Genomic DNA, 16,708 nt, shown 5'->3' with positions numbered 1-16,708 from the left:
CTTGAGCCACCCAGGGATCCCCACTTATCCTTCTTTAAATCTTGTCTTTCCCTAACTCATCCCCACCCCCACTCTTCCCAAAAGAAGACCTCTAACAGTTTTCATCCTCTTTGTAGCACTCCATTCCTGTAAATGCCTTCTCCATGTTTTTGTTCTGTTTCATTTAGTTTGGAAAATGGTGGTATAGAGTATTTTTAATAATGTTTGATATAACGCTAATCCCGGCCAGCATCTGTGATCCCTTAAAAAAAAAAAAAAATATATATATATATATATAATGTATATTCATGTGTGTGTTCTGCAGTTGAAGTATAGAAGTAAAAACCTTAAAGTAGAAAACAAATGTCTCTTATTATCCAGTCCCCTCCACAGTTTTAGTTTAGAATGTTTCTCCTGTTCCTGTTAAATATTTCTTGTTTTGGTATGACACAATAAAACATGATGTCAGAGTATGTGTATGTGTGCATGTGTGGGGTAGAGGTAAGGGAGAGACTAGGTCAGATAGTAATATTTGCAATGGTGAAGAACCTACTAAATTAATGAATCTTCAATTAGCAGATCATTGAAAATATGGACTACTCACAGGAAGTCAAAAGGTGATGGCAATGAACGGTTATGGATCAGCATGACTGTTCCTGTTTGTTATTGCATTTACTCCTAGCATTCTTGCTATTGCAAGGCTGTCCTGTGAGTTTTATTGTGGAACTTTAGAAATGTCTGTGCAAAAGGGGTGCCTGGGTGGTGGAGTCAGTTGAGTGTCTAGCTCTTGATTTTTGTCTTAGGTCATGATCTCAGGGTACTGGGATCAAGCTCCACGTGGGGCTCCCTGCTCAGCAGGAAATCTGATTCTCCCTCTTCTGCCCCTCCCCTCCTATTTGTGCTCTCTTTCTCTCTCAAATAAATAAATAAAATCTTTTTTTTTTTTTTTTAATTTATTTGTGATAGTCACAGAGAGAGAGAATGAGGCAGAGACACAGGCAGAGGGAGAAGCAGGCTCCATGCACCGGGAGCCCGACGTGGGACTCGATCCCGGGTCTCCAGGATCGCGCCCTGGGCCAAAGGCAGGCGCCAAACCGCTGCGCCACCCAGGGATCCCAATAAATAAAATCTTAAAAAAAAAAAAAAAGCCAGGAACAAAATACTTAATGAAGTATATCAATATGGCTTTGGAATGATCTTGTTATTAGCAATAGTCATGCTATTAATTTCTGGTTGGAAGAATAATATGCTCACAAGATTTCTGAGCCTTAGAAGACCCATTTTGGTGTAAATTGGGCCAGAAAAGCACACGCGACTCAAGGATTGCTCAAGGGGCAGGTGCATAGGGTAGAGTTGCTTCATCATGAAAAGGGAGTATTTAAAGGGGAAACTGAGTGCCCTTGATCTATAATATTTGGTTAAGTTTATAAAAATGGCTTCTGTCTGGGACGCCTGGGTGGCTCAGGGGTTGGGTGCCTGCTTTCGGCCCGAGGCATGATCCCGCGGTCCTGGGGTCAAGTCCCGCATCGGGCTCCCTGCATGGAGCCTGCTACTCTCTCAGCTTGTGTCTCTGCTTCTCTCTCTCTCTCTCTCTGTCTGTCTTTCATGAATAAATAAATAAAATATTTTTTTAAAGGCTTCTAACCTCTCCATGATCAGGTACAAATTGTGCTAATGATGGATTACTAAAAACCCTCAGTAGCCAATCAGTGCTTCCTCCTTACCTCTAAGTTTTTTCCTAGAGAGGATCTTTTTGAAGGCCACATAGTACTCCAAGTCTCCTATGATTCCATCTTAAAATGCTTTTTATTTATTTATTTTTTATTATTTATGATAGTCACACAGAGAGAGAGAGAGAGAGGCAGAGACACAGGCAGAGGGAGAAGCAGGCTCCATGCACCGGGAGCCCGACGTGGGATTCGATCCTGGGTCTCCAGGATCGCGCCCTGGGCCAAAGGCAGGCGCCAAACCGCTGCGCCACCCAGGGATCCCTGTGATTCCATCTTAGAAACACTTGCTGCTTAGTTCATAAAAAACAGAGAGTAGGTGTGGAGTCAACTATAATATTTCTTTTCTAGAATACTTTGGCCTTCCAACTTTAGCTGAGCGAAAGGGGAAACACAACGTTAGCCATAAACTCTAGTTTTTGCTGGGCAGAGTGTCCATATTTTTAGGTAGCTGTGGTTGGTTGGGGAAAAAAATAAATGAGCTCTTGGACTGTTCTGAGGTCAAAAGGGATCTCATGATCAAGAAGTATAATCTACATCTTGGTCTTAGTGTTTGGGGCAAAAATAGTGCCTAATGTTATAGGGCATTGCGTATTCTTTTGTTTGAGTGTAGTTTGTGGTTGGACTCTATTAACGAAAACACACAGCGGTAGACAAGAGTATGTGTATGTGTGTGTGTGATCGGGGGTTCAGTGCTGTTTTTCAATGGCCTGTCGGGGATAGGCTTGATGAAGTGTGTTGAGTTGTTTCTTCTTTGTCTTCTGTTCTCTCCCTCCACAGCAAGACTGGCAGAACAACAACACACATGTATACAGGTTTCCAGTAGTATCTCGGAGCTGTAGGACAATGAGAACTAACCTGCTGGTTTCCACCCTCCTGCCCCTCTGATGGCTTCCAAATCCAATGTTGGTAAATTTTGGGGCAGAAAGTGATAATTTGGAAAAGTGCCAAAACCCACTGTAGTTTTTCCTGGCAGTTTTCCTTTGGTGTCATTGGTAAGCTCTGCATTTCACTGGAGTGCTACCACGCTACCATTACAGTATCCCACAGATCACTTTTTTGTTTGGCCCACTTTTCTTCTATCTTTGGAAGAAGCCATTTTCTTTCTGTAGGGATAGTTGGGTTTAAATTCTATTAAAGCTAGAATGCTTTCCCTTAGGGGCCATTCACTTCCTGTCTTATGCCTAATAGGTTCCTTTGGATTTTCTTTGATTCTTACATAAAAAGCCTGGGATGATCATGCTGGAATATTCTCTTGAGGTAGCTGTGTTGCAGAGAACAGGCAGCATATTGGCTGTTTTAGCCTCCCATCCTGTTGTACAAGCCGGCCTCCCTCCATTTTGTCAGTGCTCACACAGCTTTTCCTTCTCTTTCCCACTCTCTTCTACATAACTTGTGTTGGAGCAAAAGACTCCATTCCAGATCCATTCCAGAGTTGCTACGAGAAACTTCCCCACTCACTGGATCTTTTTCCTATCTCAGTAAAATGGCAGTGGAAGAAAGCTTTACCCGATCAGGGCTGAAAGAAATACCCACCTAGAATATTTGATTTTCCTTCTGATTTTCTGCCCTCTACCCTCCACTTTCAAAAATTTCCCTTACAATCATTTTACATGTGTGAAATTTTCCTCGATTGGTTTTAAAGGAAAGTAAAAACAAAAGCAGCCTACATTGGTTTAATATGGGAAGTCAAAGATAATAGACTTTTCCTGTTCCTGGGCAATAGCCTTCAATATTAAGATTGCTGACCTTATCTTTCCTTGGTAATATTGTTGGTACTTAGCTCTCCAAATCTAAAAACAACTTAGTGTAATATGTACCAAGTACAAAATCATTAAGTTTCTCTTCTGATGGAATATAAAGTGGCTTTCAATCTTTTTTGGAAGTAGGTTTCTCATATACTATTTTTGTGTCAGTTGGTGAATACAAACCTTTGGTGGGGCTCAGCAGAAATGTCCAAATTCCTGATCTGTCCAATGGTTTTATAAAACTCCAGTTCAGGTATGTTTGTTTGTCTTTAAAATATTGTTACCAGTTGTACTCTGGTTTCTCCAAAAGAATAGCTGGCAAGCTCACCAATGAGATTGGCGGATAAGGAAAAGGTACATATTAGAATGTGAGAATTGATACCCATTTCCTCATGTTATATTGAACCTAGGTTGTTAGGTTTTGTTTGAAATCTGCCACAAACCAGACCAGCGTGGATCTTTATTTTATTTCTGATTTTAGTTTTTGGGGAGGTGTCAGTGAAGGTAATTCTCATTTTATGTTGGTACCAAAAAAAGCAAGCTGATTGGACATTCAAAGGTATTTTTGCAGAGCTACTCTTCCGATGGAGGGGGAAAAAAAGAAAGCCTCATTTAGAAATTAACATTTCTCAAAATGTGTTCTTATTATTCTAAATGTAAATTCCTCCAAATTATTCTAAAACTTTGAGATGAATGGAAGAAAGCATCTACACAAATAGTTGTTGAGCGCCCGCCAAACTCGATGCCTCTGGGGTTGCTGCTTTATCATTCTAGGTGCCGGGCAGGCACAATTTTACCGCTAAGAGCTGTTGTGCGCCATTTAGACTCCATTCCATTTTTCTCTGTGGCGATCCAGTTCGTGTCTTACAGCTCCCGTCTGGGAGCCGATAATATAATGAATTGCCTTGACTCTCGCTTCAATCCACTTTCCTCGCTTAATATGCAGCCCAAAGTTTTGCTGCTCGCTGTCAGATGGTAGTGCTAGACTTTCACACTGCTCCCAAAGCCTCCGCTGGGGCTGTTTCTGAACACGGAGTTACAAACTTTAAGAAGCAGGCAGTTCCAGACGGAAATCCACGCCGGGATTTGAACTCTGCTTCTGGCTTCCGTCAACTGACATAGTTGCCCTTTTGCTCAAACTCGCAGCTCCAGTTCGCACTCGGGAGAGCTCCGCTGGGTGTCTGCTGCTTTGCCGCGGCGGGGACGCGTGTGGGGGCCACAACCCGACTCTCCTCCGATTCCCTGCGCCTTTTTCAGAACCAAGGCAAACCCTCACTAGGGTCCCGCGGCGTAAAACGTTTTCCCCCAGAAGGAGTGGGGAAAGGAAGGAGCCGAGCCCCATCTTTTGTTTGTTTGTTGAGTTTTGTATTTCGGACACTGAGGGGAAGCAAATTGCGAGAAAGGAAGGGCTGTCCTCCCAGCAAACGTTTCCCCCTCTTAGCAAGCCCTCCAGGCCTCGGTTCCACATTTTGCAGTTGACTGCGTGGATTTTAATAGGTTGTTCCTTTATTTTCGGGCCCAATCCATGCACACTGTACAAGCCGGATAAAATGAGAGCACATCCTCTGCCATTTTCAGGCGGTTTGCCCTGGCAGCCCTGCCCCCCTCCTTGGCTGCCGCAGCCGCTGGAGTTAAAGCTGAGCGCCGAAACTCCGCCTGATCCGTTGGGCGGGAGATCCAGTCCACGTTTGCCAAGTGCTGTGCGGTCGGGGATGGCGATAAGAACTCTCTTGTGAGGGAGTGAGCAAGACTTTAGTCCGGTTTCCATGTCAACGATTCAGTCCATATTTGCCATCAGGCTGTTGGTGGCTGAGGCGCTTTCGTGAGGGTAGCGCTGTCCTAGTCCTAGTTCTCCAATCTGCGCCGGGATTCCTGAGCTGCCTGGGTGTGGGGTTAAAACACTGGGGCTGTGGGGGAGAAAAGTCCACGGGGAGAACCCGCAGCCCCAAACCTGGGTCCTGGAGCTCCGGCCAGCCACGTGCCCAGTACCTCCCCTCCCCCCTTTCCCGCTGCCATTGCCCCTAGGGAAAGCTGATGGGCCAGTTTCTAAGAAAGTTCCCTTCAACTCGGGAGTCCTTGGGATAGTGGCATAGGGCTCTAAGGGTAGGGGTGGAAGAGAATCCTAAAGGATTGGAGATTTAAGACAAATGGAAAAAGAGAAATTCCACATTGCCTCCTCCAGCCCAGGTGGATAGATTGTTAAATGCACTTTACCTTGTTGCTAGATAAAAATGGTGGCTGTTTTCAAAACAGCTCGCCCACGTGTAGGAAAGGGATTTGGGCACTTTCCGAATTTCACAACCATTGAAAAAGGGATGAGGGCTTTCTCTGGAGACAGATCCATTTTGGCTTCCAGATTTTCACTGGGCTCCAGGTTTCCCATTACACTCCAGCTCTGAGGAAAATGGCAGGGTAATTGCATGTAAAAAGTCCTCATTTGTGTGCAGGACTCAGGACTGTTTGCCAGCTCAGAAGCAGTTGATTAAATAGCCAAGCTCCATTTATGAGGCAGCCTATAATTTGGTTTCTAGGACCTAATGCACCGGGAGAGTAGTTGCCCCTGAGGACTTCAGTGAGTGAAACGAGGGCACTGGCCCATTCCAGTCAGTCAGAGCCTGATAGTTTGATTCTTGGCTTGAGACAGAACCCCCCCACCCCCACCAGTCTTAGATTAACAAGAAGGTTTTGCCTTTGTAGTGTAAGATCATATTATGTTTTCTTCAGAGTAGGGATGACTTCAGGTTTTTGGAATTACTCACGGTGACCAGTGGCATGGCTAGAACTTGTCGAAGGGGCCTGCATGATCTGGAAGTTCTAATATAATGGATCTGTGGCCATGAAGTCTCCATTTATAAAATCTGAGGGGGAAAGAGGCTCTGGTGTCTAGTGACTATAGCCTGGGCCTCTCCTAAGGCAGCCTTGGGCCTGGTGAGGAGCTGGAATCCCCTCTGGCTTTTGTAGCCTGTCACGTCAGAGCATTCCAAGTCAGCATGAGGAGGAAAAGGCTGCTGCTGGGATTTGATAGGGCCTGTAGCTCTATCTAGAGTTTTCTATGTATACCTCTAGCTCAACTGGCATCTCTTGGAATATAATAGTAAACTTTGAAGAATCTTTACACTGGAGGATAGAAAACAAATTTAGTTGCATCCATTTTCTAAGTGACCTGTTAGACTGCCCCTTTTCTCTCTTTAAGGAGAAAATGGGGGGCACCTGGGTGGCTTAGTGGTTGAGCATCTGCCTTTGGCTCAGGTCATGATCCCAGGGTCCTGGGATGCAGTCCCTGCAGGGAGCCTGCTTCTCCCTCTGCCTCTCTCTGTGTCTCTCATGAATGAATAAAATCTTTAAAATAATAAGAGAGAAAACGGATTCCCTCCCAGCAGCCATTCTTCTTCTGCACTGGTGCCTTTGAACAGTTTCCTCCAGTCCCTGGAGCCTCTTCTGTCCACTGCTCACATTCTTATAGGTATTGTCTTCAGAGACTGGGACTATTGGTCATTGTGGGCTAAGTTCTCCCAGGAGGAAAAGATCGGGCTTGAGTTCTCCTGAGAAGGCTGTCATATGCCCCCAAAGTAGTTTCAGTGGTCATCATCTTATGTCGGCGTTGAGATGATCTAAGGTTGAGATGATCAGCTTTGATCTCAAACCCATTCTTCTGTTCCCATTGTTGGATACGGCACACGACTTGATTGCTTTTTTTTTTTTTTTTTTAAGGCTAAGTAGATGGGAAAACTTGGGGAACTTGGCTACTTTTTAAAATCACCCTCTGCCCTCTGACAGGGCAGTCCCTTTCCCTCTGTGTTCCAATTCTCTAAAATGGGGATAATCGGACCTCATGGCCCCCCAGGCCCATGGGCCTTATGAGGCCGGGCTAATGAGGGTAGGGGAGTGGGAAAACGGAAAGTCTGAACAATGATCTGTCATTCCGTTGGGCTTGCAAAGGGGATAAAATGTAAGGCCCTGCTCGCTCACTCAGCTGGGTCTTTAAGACCGGGTTTGTAAAAGGCTTTGAAGAAAAGTGCTGTAGAGGTGCTAAGTAGCAGCCAAGAGACCAGGCCCGCTGCCAGGGGGTCAGGCCTGGGCCGAGGCGGCCGCGGTCTCGGGCTCTGGCCAATTTTGCAGCCGCGAGTAAAGTTCACGCTGCCCGCTCCCCTCGGTGCGGCCTGGAGGGGACCGACCCGGATAGGAACGCCAGAAGGGAGGCGGCGCAGGCTCCGAGAGGCGCGGGCTCCGGGCCGGGTTTTCCCCGAAGCCTTCAGCGGCGGCGCTGCCGAGCGAAAGCGGCAGAGGGCCTGCCGCCGCCGCGGCTCGTTCTCTCCCCTCCTCCTTTGTGAGGGGAAGGGAGCGAGTCCGTTCCATGGCCTGCGCCCGCTCCGCGCTCCATTCCGGGTTTGCCAGGCGGCCGCGACGGCGCTGGGTAAAATGGCAGTGCTGAGCCTCGTGTCGGAGTGAGGGGGACTCGGAGGAGAGTGGGGCGCTCTAGCCGCTCAGTCCGGCCGCCCGCCCGCCCGCCAGCCCGCTGCCGCGCAGCAGCCTCGGCCCGCGCCGCGGCCGGGGAGGGGAGGCAGGGCGCCCGGCCCGGCCCGCGCTCCGACTCTGCCTCCCGGCGCCCGGGCTGCTGCCGCGCGCCCTCCAGCCCGCCCGTCCCGGGTCCCCCTCCCCCCGCTCCCTCCCTCCCTCCCTCCCCGCCCCCTCCCCCTCGCCTCCCTCCCTCCCTCCCTCCTCCTTTCTCCGGCAGCAGAAAGCGGAGAGTCACAGCGGGGCCAGGCCCTGGGGAGCGGAGCCTCCACCGCCCCCCTCATTCCCAGGCAAGGGCTTGGGGGGAATGAGCCGGGAGAGCCGGGTCCCGAGCCTACAGAGCCGGGAGCAGCTGAGCCGCCGGCGCCTCGGCCGCCGCCGCCTCCTCCTCCTCCGCCGCCGCCAGCCCGGAGCCTGAGCCGGCGGGGCGGGGGGGAGAGGAGCGAGCGAGCGAGCGCCGCGCAGCAGCGGAGCCCCGCGAGGCCCGCCCGGGCGGGTGGGGAGGGCAGCCCGGGGGACTCGGCCCCGGGGCGGGGTGGGAGGGGGGGAGAAGACGAAGACAGGGCCGGGTCTCTCCGCGGACGAGACAGCGGGGATCATGGCCGCGCAGGTCGCCCCCGCCGCCGCCAGCAGCCTGGGCAACCCGCCGCCGCCGCCCTCGGAGCTGAAGAAAGCGGAGCAGCAGCAGCGGGAGGAGGCGGGGGGCGAGGCGGCGGCGGCGGCAGCGGCCGAGCGCGGGGAAATGAAGGCAGCCGCCGGGCAGGAGAGCGAGGGCCCCGCCGTGGGGCCGCCGCAGCCACTGGGAAAGGAGCTGCAGGACGGGGCCGAGAGCAATGGGGGTGGCGGCGGCGGTGGAGCCGGCGCCGGCGGCGGGCCCGGCGCGGAGCCGGACCTGAAGAACTCGAACGGGAACGCGGGCCCTAGGCCCGCCCTGAACAATAACCTCACGGAGCCGCCCGGCGGCGGCGGCGGCGGCAGCAGCGATGGGGTGGGGGCGCCTCCTCACTCAGCCGCGGCCGCCTTGCCGCCCCCAGCCTACGGCTTCGGGCAACCCTACGGCCGGAGCCCGTCTGCCGTCGCCGCCGCGGCGGCCGCCGTCTTCCACCAACAACATGGCGGACAACAAAGCCCTGGCCTGGCAGCGCTGCAGAGCGGCGGCGGCGGCGGGGGCCTGGAGCCCTACGCGGGGCCCCAGCAGAACTCGCACGACCACGGCTTCCCCAACCACCAGTACAACTCCTACTACCCCAACCGCAGCGCCTACCCCCCGCCCCCCCAGGCCTACGCGCTGAGCTCCCCGAGAGGTGGCACTCCGGGCTCCGGCGCGGCGGCGGCCGCCGGCTCCAAGCCGCCTCCCTCTTCCAGCGCCTCCGCCTCCTCGTCGTCTTCGTCCTTCGCTCAGCAGCGCTTCGGGGCCATGGGGGGAGGCGGCCCCTCAGCGGCCGGCGGGGGAACCCCCCAGCCCACCGCCACCCCCACCCTCAACCAACTGCTCACGTCGCCCAGCTCGGCCCGGGGCTACCAGGGCTACCCCGGGGGCGACTACGGCGGCGGGCCCCAGGACGGGGGCGCCGGCAAGGGCCCGGCGGACATGGCCTCGCAGTGCTGGGGGGCTGCGGCGGCGGCGGCGGCGGCGGCAGCAGCCGCCTCGGGAGGGGCCCAACAAAGGAGCCACCACGCGCCCATGAGCCCCGGGAGCAGCGGCGGCGGGGCGCAGCCGCTCGCCCGGACCCCGCAGGTACACAGCTGAGTGGGGAGGGGGCCGGGGCGAGCGGGGTCCTGGGAGTGGGTGGCGGCTGCGGGGAGCAGGCCACAGCCTTGGGCTACCCCCAGTCCGGGGCCCCCACTGCTGGGGAGCTGCCATTGTCTGGCTCTTCTCTTAAAATGGCTGCCTGTCTGCCTTCCTCTCCTTCCCTCCTTCAGCCTTTGTGTGGGGCTTTCCCTGAGGTGTCTGCTCCCCTTCTCCCTCTCCCCTGGTCCCTTCGCGCTCCTGGGGTCTTCGAGGGGGTGCGGGGCAGAATGTGCGGGGAAGGGCCTGGCCCGGGGTTGAGGGGTGTGTTGGGGGCTCAGGTTGGGGTGTGCAGAGCTAGGAGCTCGGGAGTTGAGTGAACAATTCTTTGCTCACCTGCCGCTCCTCTCTGCCCGCCCTCCTGCCTTCCTCTAGGCCGTTCCCCATCTGTGCTTTCAAGGAGGGGCCCCTCGGGCTCTGGGGTACCTCGGGGGAGGGCAGGGGCCTGCTTGGGGGCAGCTAAAGGCCGGCTGCGGTTCACCCAGGGCAGCCCGGGCCATCTCCTGTCTTAGTCTCCGTCGGCCCAGTGGCCTGGGCTTCTCCCTGGAAGTGCTGGTAAACAGCTGAGTGATTGGAGTAGTAAGTGCAGATTGCTTTGGTTTGGGATTTGAATTATGGAGGTAAAATCCTTCTGTCAAAGCCAGGAGACAGTTGGTCTTAGGTTGACATCCTATCTGTGATCTGATTGGCTCCCCATCTCCTGCTCTTGGCCATTTATAATTGCCTCTGATGTAATGGTACAACAATCCTGATGAGCTCATAAACTTTTACACTCTGCTTTTCTGCCAGTGATAACCCAAACCATCGCTGCCACTATCTGCCTTTTATTCCAGAGCTGAAATTGGCTGTGACCTTGAGGAGGAAGGTTTAAGCAGCAATACTGTATCAGCAGGAGCAGAGCCCCAGACAGGCTGCCCTTGTTACATTGTGCCGAAACAAAAGAGGAGGCAGTGGCATTTTGCTTGTACCTTGGATTTATTTTGCTTGTTATGTTTTATGCAGCCTGAAATAGATTCTGTGTTGTCAGAACAGTAGCTGAGTTTTTCTCTACAATGGGTTTGCTGTTTGTTTTGGTTTTGTGACTTTCCTGGTGGTATAAATGACTTCTTTGATGGCTCTGAAGATGCATTTGTCTTGAGTAATTTTGACCCTGTTCGCGTTGCAGAATTGAGATTATTTTACTGGGATTTTTATTGAGTGACAAATGTGGGATCTTTATGGGAGGGGGTAGAAGAAAACTTTTTTTTTCTTTTTCTTTTTCTTTTTTTTTTTTTTGAACTGGAAGCTTCCTGAGAGAATTTCATATTACGTTCAAGTGTTCTGTTTTAAGGAAGACTGGCCTCATTCTTTGTTTACATGTTGAATCTTGTTAACTCTTTTGTTAATTGAACTTTGAGAAAGCAGCTCAATTTAAAGAGAAGCCGATATCTTTTATGATCTTGGGAGGGACTTTCTCCTAAAGGCCTGGTTTGGTAAAATTTATCATTTGTTCCTGGGATATCAAAAAGGCTAGTTTTCTGTTTTGTCATCAGTCACTTTAGAGCTTTGAGATAGAGGTCAACTAATTTTTTCTTTGCATTTTAAGGTATGTTCCATTGTGTTTTCTGTGTTCCAAGATAATGAAAATATCACCTATAATGATACTTGATACTTGCTTAGAAATGACAACATTTAGGTACATTTTTATGCATTCTAGTTTATTTTGCTCTTAATATCCCTTCATGTTCTTACTTCAGTGCTTTAGTCAAGAATATTGGGTATTCTGTGGAGTCCTGTATCTTTTCAGAGAGAAAAAGCTCTTTGTGCCCCCACCACCACCACCCTAGCAGTACCCAGTTGTACCTTCCTGCTATTAGATTTTGTTCACTGATGAGCCGTATTCCTTCCTCATCCTAGAACTGCTTTCCTCTTCTATTGAGCTGGGAATTATGAAAATAGCTGTATTAAATGGCAGATTTAGATCTCTGTGCCTTGACTCTACATTGTCTGTAATGTTCTGTGTTTGGGCAAGAAACGGAAATTTTAAATTGAATTTCTGGTGCTAGAGGATTAAGTTTTGTCTTAGAAAAGAGAGTATCCTCTTGTCTCTGGATAAGAGACCTATTACATCTTTTTCCCCTTGAGGGGAGAGGGTCTGAGCCATTTACCTTTCTTAAATTTTTAGAGGAAGTAATTTGGGTAGGTCCAGACTCATTTAAAAGCAAAAATTAGTTTGAATTATGTTGGTTTGAGGGTATTCAGGCATACACTTTGTTTTTGGGGGGGGGGATAAAACCAACTTTTGCCATATAGTGATTTCTGGTTTTCAGTCATTAAACAAATATTTGAGCACTTTTTATGTGCTAAGTACTATGCTCTGTGCTGAGTAAATGGTAGAAAAATAGATGTAGTCCCTCTCTGGAAGCTTGTCTGTGCTGCCTCTGGGTGAATTTTTTGGATTCACTTTTAACACTAACTGTTCTTAGCACTTCATGCAACATAAGTTCCTGTTCAATTTCAGTTCACTTGCTTACTCCCCTGATACCCAGAGAATGGGCTGGTGAGTGTTCACTTGTGGGAAGAGACCGTGCAACTTTTTCAGTTTTGTGGTAGGCTCCATGCGGCATGTAGGTGGATAGATTTTGATATGAATTCCTCTTTGCTACTTAGGGATAAATCTCTTGTCAGACGATGATGGCTTATTCTTAAGCATTCTTAAATAATAGGGTCTTGCTCTGTCCCATTCTCAGTCTTGGATTAAGACTGTTTTGCAGAGAATTGATTGACACAGCTAAGGTGGTAATGTTCTCATTTGACTCTTCCTTTATGAAATAAAGATTAGCTAAGTGTTTGTATTGTGGCTCTGTCTTTTTCACAGGAGCGGGAGGATCCCAGCAGGCAAACTTTTCCTTTATCGCTTTCCATAACTAATAGTGTGTCTCAAGGTGTTGAATCCTGCTACTGCTGAAATACTTTTTGGTCACCTATGCACTTGAACCTCATGTAAAGTTTTTTATTTGGGATGCTGTTAGCTCTCATACCTTGAGAGTAGTATCAGCTCATCAAAGTAAAAAATGAAATAGAATATGTAGTCCAGGATCAAGATGGATTTGATTGTAGAAGTTTGGCTGTTAGTTCTTGGTATAGAAATATAAAATGATATTTCTTACTCCTGGGAAACAAATACAAGAATCTTGGGCTTATTATGGGAATGCCTACTGGCAGAAATTCTGGGCTGGCTAAAATACAGGACTCTTGGAGCTCTCTCAAGTAGGAGGGACCAGGAAAACCACACTGAGACGGCACTTAGTTGTGAGGCTTCATGTTTCTCTACTGTCCATGAGAGAACTAGGGATGATGGGGGTTGGGATGGTGGCAAGTGAAGAGAAAGCATCAGAACCAAGGTTGGCTTCTTTGTATTAGGCCCTGCAAGGACTTTTTAAGGTTCCTTCCTTTGTATGTGACACAGAGTAAACCATGACAAGTGGCACCTGCTGTAATAAGATGTCTTGGATTGCATTAAACATTCATCTGTTGGATTGATTCCTGTAGGTGTGCTGTCTAAAGTAGGCTTTGGCAGCAAGGTTAGTGAAACTCTTTTTTAAAATGTGGAAATAGGCTAACAAAGTAATGATCAGGGCCCTTTCCCAATAGCTCCCCCACCGCCGCTGCCCTGCTCCCCCCTTCAAGGTTGTATTGGTTGGCTTCAAATCCCAAAATTCTAGAAGCAACTGAACCAAGCAAATGTCTGGTTAAAATATGGTATTCAAAATACGTTGGGACTGAATTGTTCTTTCCTGCCAGTGAGCTAGGATACCTTGGTCTTTAAAATGGAGTCCTGATTCTCATGGCTTTTATCTCTGGGTTTCTCCTTGTTTAGATTGGTCATTATCATTATTGATGCACACTGAGTTGTGTGTGACATAGTGGTGAGGGATTAAGAGCACAAGACTCAGGAGCAAGAGGCTTTGGTTCCACATGCAGCTCTAGATTGAGCTGTGTGATTTGGGGCAAGCCATTCACCTCGGTTTTATTTTCTCTTCATCAGTAAAGTGAAGTTGGTGGACTGCATGGCCTTCTTTCTGTCTGATGCTACATATTGGGCTGTGCTTTCATACCTGACTTAATTATGAGGGCAGCTTCTTCCTGTACAGGTACCGGTAGGGGTCTTGAGACTTATCTTTCTTCCTGTGGGCCTGAAGAACTCAAGGCTGTTTTTCTCCTAAGGATTTACAGGAGCAAGCTCTGAACAGTGGGTACCACAATGATCTGTGGCCCTTTACGGAAAAAGCGCTACCAGACTATTTTGCTTTGAAACTTTATGTTTGTCATTAATCATTCCACCTGGCTGGTTGTTAAAACACTAAACATTAATTGAAAAATTGGGCAGACTTCATTAAAGCAAGACTTGAAAAACAGTTGCTTCAGAATCTCCAAGAGGGGATTTTGGGAGTAGATTCATGGTAGGGTAGGGAGTAGATTCTCTTAATATTAACACTTTGCATTTGGTGGGATAGAAAGCGGGGGAGAGATAGCCTTAAGTTTTCCAGACTCTCTGGGTGTTTGGGCAGGTCTAGGTCTGGTTTGGGCAGTTGATTGTAATCTGAGTGCCTGAACTTGCCCTGTAAGTTTTGCTGAGAGAGGAGCAAAAGTTCCTGAGACTGGAACAGGAAAAGCCAAGCATTTACAGGGTCAATTTCATAGGCCTGTTGCCTTTTCTCATACCTTTGGTTTTTTGAAACTACATGGTGTGATTTGCAGGTGATCCTGGGAATGATGTTCTCTTCTCCAGCACACCTGAATTTCCATTCTTTCTCCTCCTAGCTTAGTTAGTTTAGAAGTATAATTTAGGCATGTTAGAAGTATGCTTGAAGGGAGCTTTCCTTTATAAAAGAGGGGAAAAGGTAGAGGAAAAGGTGTTTGATAATTCTCTGCTTGACACAGCAGCTTCTTCCTTTCTGAAGGAACCAAATGTTTCAGAGCTTTGTGTAAATACTTGCTGAGCTGTCAATATGTACCCAGGAGGTTTCTGTAGTAAGATGTAAACGGCTCTATAGAATGTTTGACAGGCAAATTAATAAACAGTTTTCAAGCAAAGATAATGCTAGTCTGTTCTCATGTGGTGGAATAAAATAACATTGGAGAAAAAGAAATGTGGGTAGGGAAGAGGTAGTACTGGGGTTATGGAGACACGGAGAGATGATCTAAAAGAGATTGGAAGTGAAAAGATGCTGCCCTCGAAGAGAAGCCTCCATGGTCCTGGCTCTAGGCTAAGTTCAGGGCAATGGAGCCCCTGTTCAAAATGGATTGCAGTTTCAGAGTAAAAATAAACAGAAGTTTGGAAAGAAGATTCTAAGTTTCAGTATTGAGGTAAGTGTGCTCCAAAAACTTGGTTTATGAGACTTTGAGTTTGACTTATGAGCCTCGTTCTTTCGGAAAGGTTTTGTAGTTTGGTGAGATGTTTTTAGGGTTGGGTTTGCGTTTTTGGAATACCAGAAAGGAGGGGAAAAAAAGATACTGCAGCTTCTGGGTCGTCCTCGGCTTCTGTTTTGCTGTGGCTCTCAGAATTATAAGCCCACTTTACAGGTTGGGTTTATTGTATAGTTTTTACTGGACTCCTTCTGTGCATCATACATACATATATTAAAATTAATGCTCCCAGGTTCCTGGGTTTTTAGTACAAAGTCCAAATGTTTGGGGACTCACTAGATCCTGCCTGAAGGGTTATATGGGTAGATTCAATCTTTGTTTTTGAAATTGCCATTTTAGGATTAAAAACATTTCTGGGTTCCTTCAGTGAAACATTCTTTTTATGGAGGAAGAAATATTTTAGAAGTATTTTAGCTGTGTGCCTGTAGTACTCTGCTTTGGTAGCCTTGTGAGATAACCATATTTATCTTCTCAAAGTCTCTTTTTAAACAAAATCCATTGACTCTGACACGAATTTTCTTCACAAGAAGTGTTTTTATAGACCAGAGTCCTGGAAATGCCTGTTTGACTTAGCATAGTAGTAGGGAATATGAATGTTATTATGGCCCTGACCATAATTTTTAGGTTCCTCTAACTTACCAAAGGCTATCAGCTTGTTTTAAAACAAAATACAAAAACTTAGGTTGACATGGACATTGGTTGCCCAGGCCTTTCTCAGTGTTGTGGTGTTAAAAGAGTATTAGAACATGAGGCTTGTCACTGAGAGTATGATTTCTAGCTCAAGGGGATTTGGAGATTCAAATGGGAGTAGGAAATAGCCCTGTGTGAACACACCAGTTAGATACTAGGAAGGGACTTAGAAACTGCTTCAGAGGAATTTCATTTTCTTGGCGAAACATGCTTATATGCACACATCTGGAAAACTTGCAAAGCAGGGTTTATAAATTGGTATAGACCAAACGAAGTGTATGGGCTGAAGGAATTCAAGAATAAAGGAGCAAAGTTGGGCAAGGTTAACCCGGGACAGCTTTTCAGAGGCAGTGTTTCATGAAGTTTAATGTTCAAGAGGGGGAAAGTTAAAATATTAATTTGCTTTTTCATAATGCTACCCTGAGTTCCATGGGCTTTTATAGGAACCACGTTACACAACCATCTCCAGACCCGTAGTTGCTTCATTCTAGTGACTTTGAGAATTTGGACTGTAACTATAAAATTCCGTGAAAGAGAGTGGCTCCAGGGTCTTAGTGGTTCTTGTGGTTATGTGGGGCCTTTAGTACAACCTGCCAAGTTCTTGGCCAGTTTCAGGGGCTCTTTTGTAGTAATTTTGGGTTTGGAAGGTCTTGTCACCTTCAGAGTAGTGTGTCCTGGACAACTCTGCAGTGACGACGATTCAACTTTAGTTGGAGAGCTTGGGTTTTTTTTTCTTTTTTTGGCAGAGTTAATTGACTTTTCTTAAATAAAACAAGAGCTATGAAGTACCTGTCCAGACACTTAGGCTGCTGCTATTTCTAAAGAATTGGGAGCTGTGCTGAAGCTGAGTT

The 16,708-nt window shown here is 48.1% G+C and overlaps 1 protein-coding gene across 6 annotated transcripts in view; it reads left to right on the top strand.

The window, feature by feature from the left end:
* Positions 1-8,508: 8,508 nt before the first annotated feature.
* The window catches only part of ARID1A (AT-rich interaction domain 1A), a 69,628-nt gene continuing 61,428 nt past the window's right edge, over positions 8,509-16,708 (top strand). For 3 of the 6 annotated variants that reach the window (XM_049098398.1, XM_049098395.1, XM_049098379.1), the window contains exon 1: positions 8,509-9,707. In XM_049098398.1, the coding sequence (XP_048954355.1) occupies positions 8,568-9,707 (1,140 nt within the window). In that variant the 5' untranslated portion in view covers positions 8,509-8,567. The remainder of the gene's footprint in view (positions 9,708-16,708) is intronic. The other 3 variants (XM_049098392.1, XM_025448086.3, XM_049098387.1) reach the window with 1 other exon arrangement.

This window comes from Canis lupus, chromosome 2, assembly GCF_003254725.2.
Source record: "Canis lupus dingo isolate Sandy chromosome 2, ASM325472v2, whole genome shotgun sequence".
Classification (NCBI taxonomy): domain Eukaryota; kingdom Metazoa; phylum Chordata; class Mammalia; order Carnivora; family Canidae; genus Canis; species Canis lupus.
This window is presented reverse-complemented; position numbering and strand designations above follow the sequence as displayed.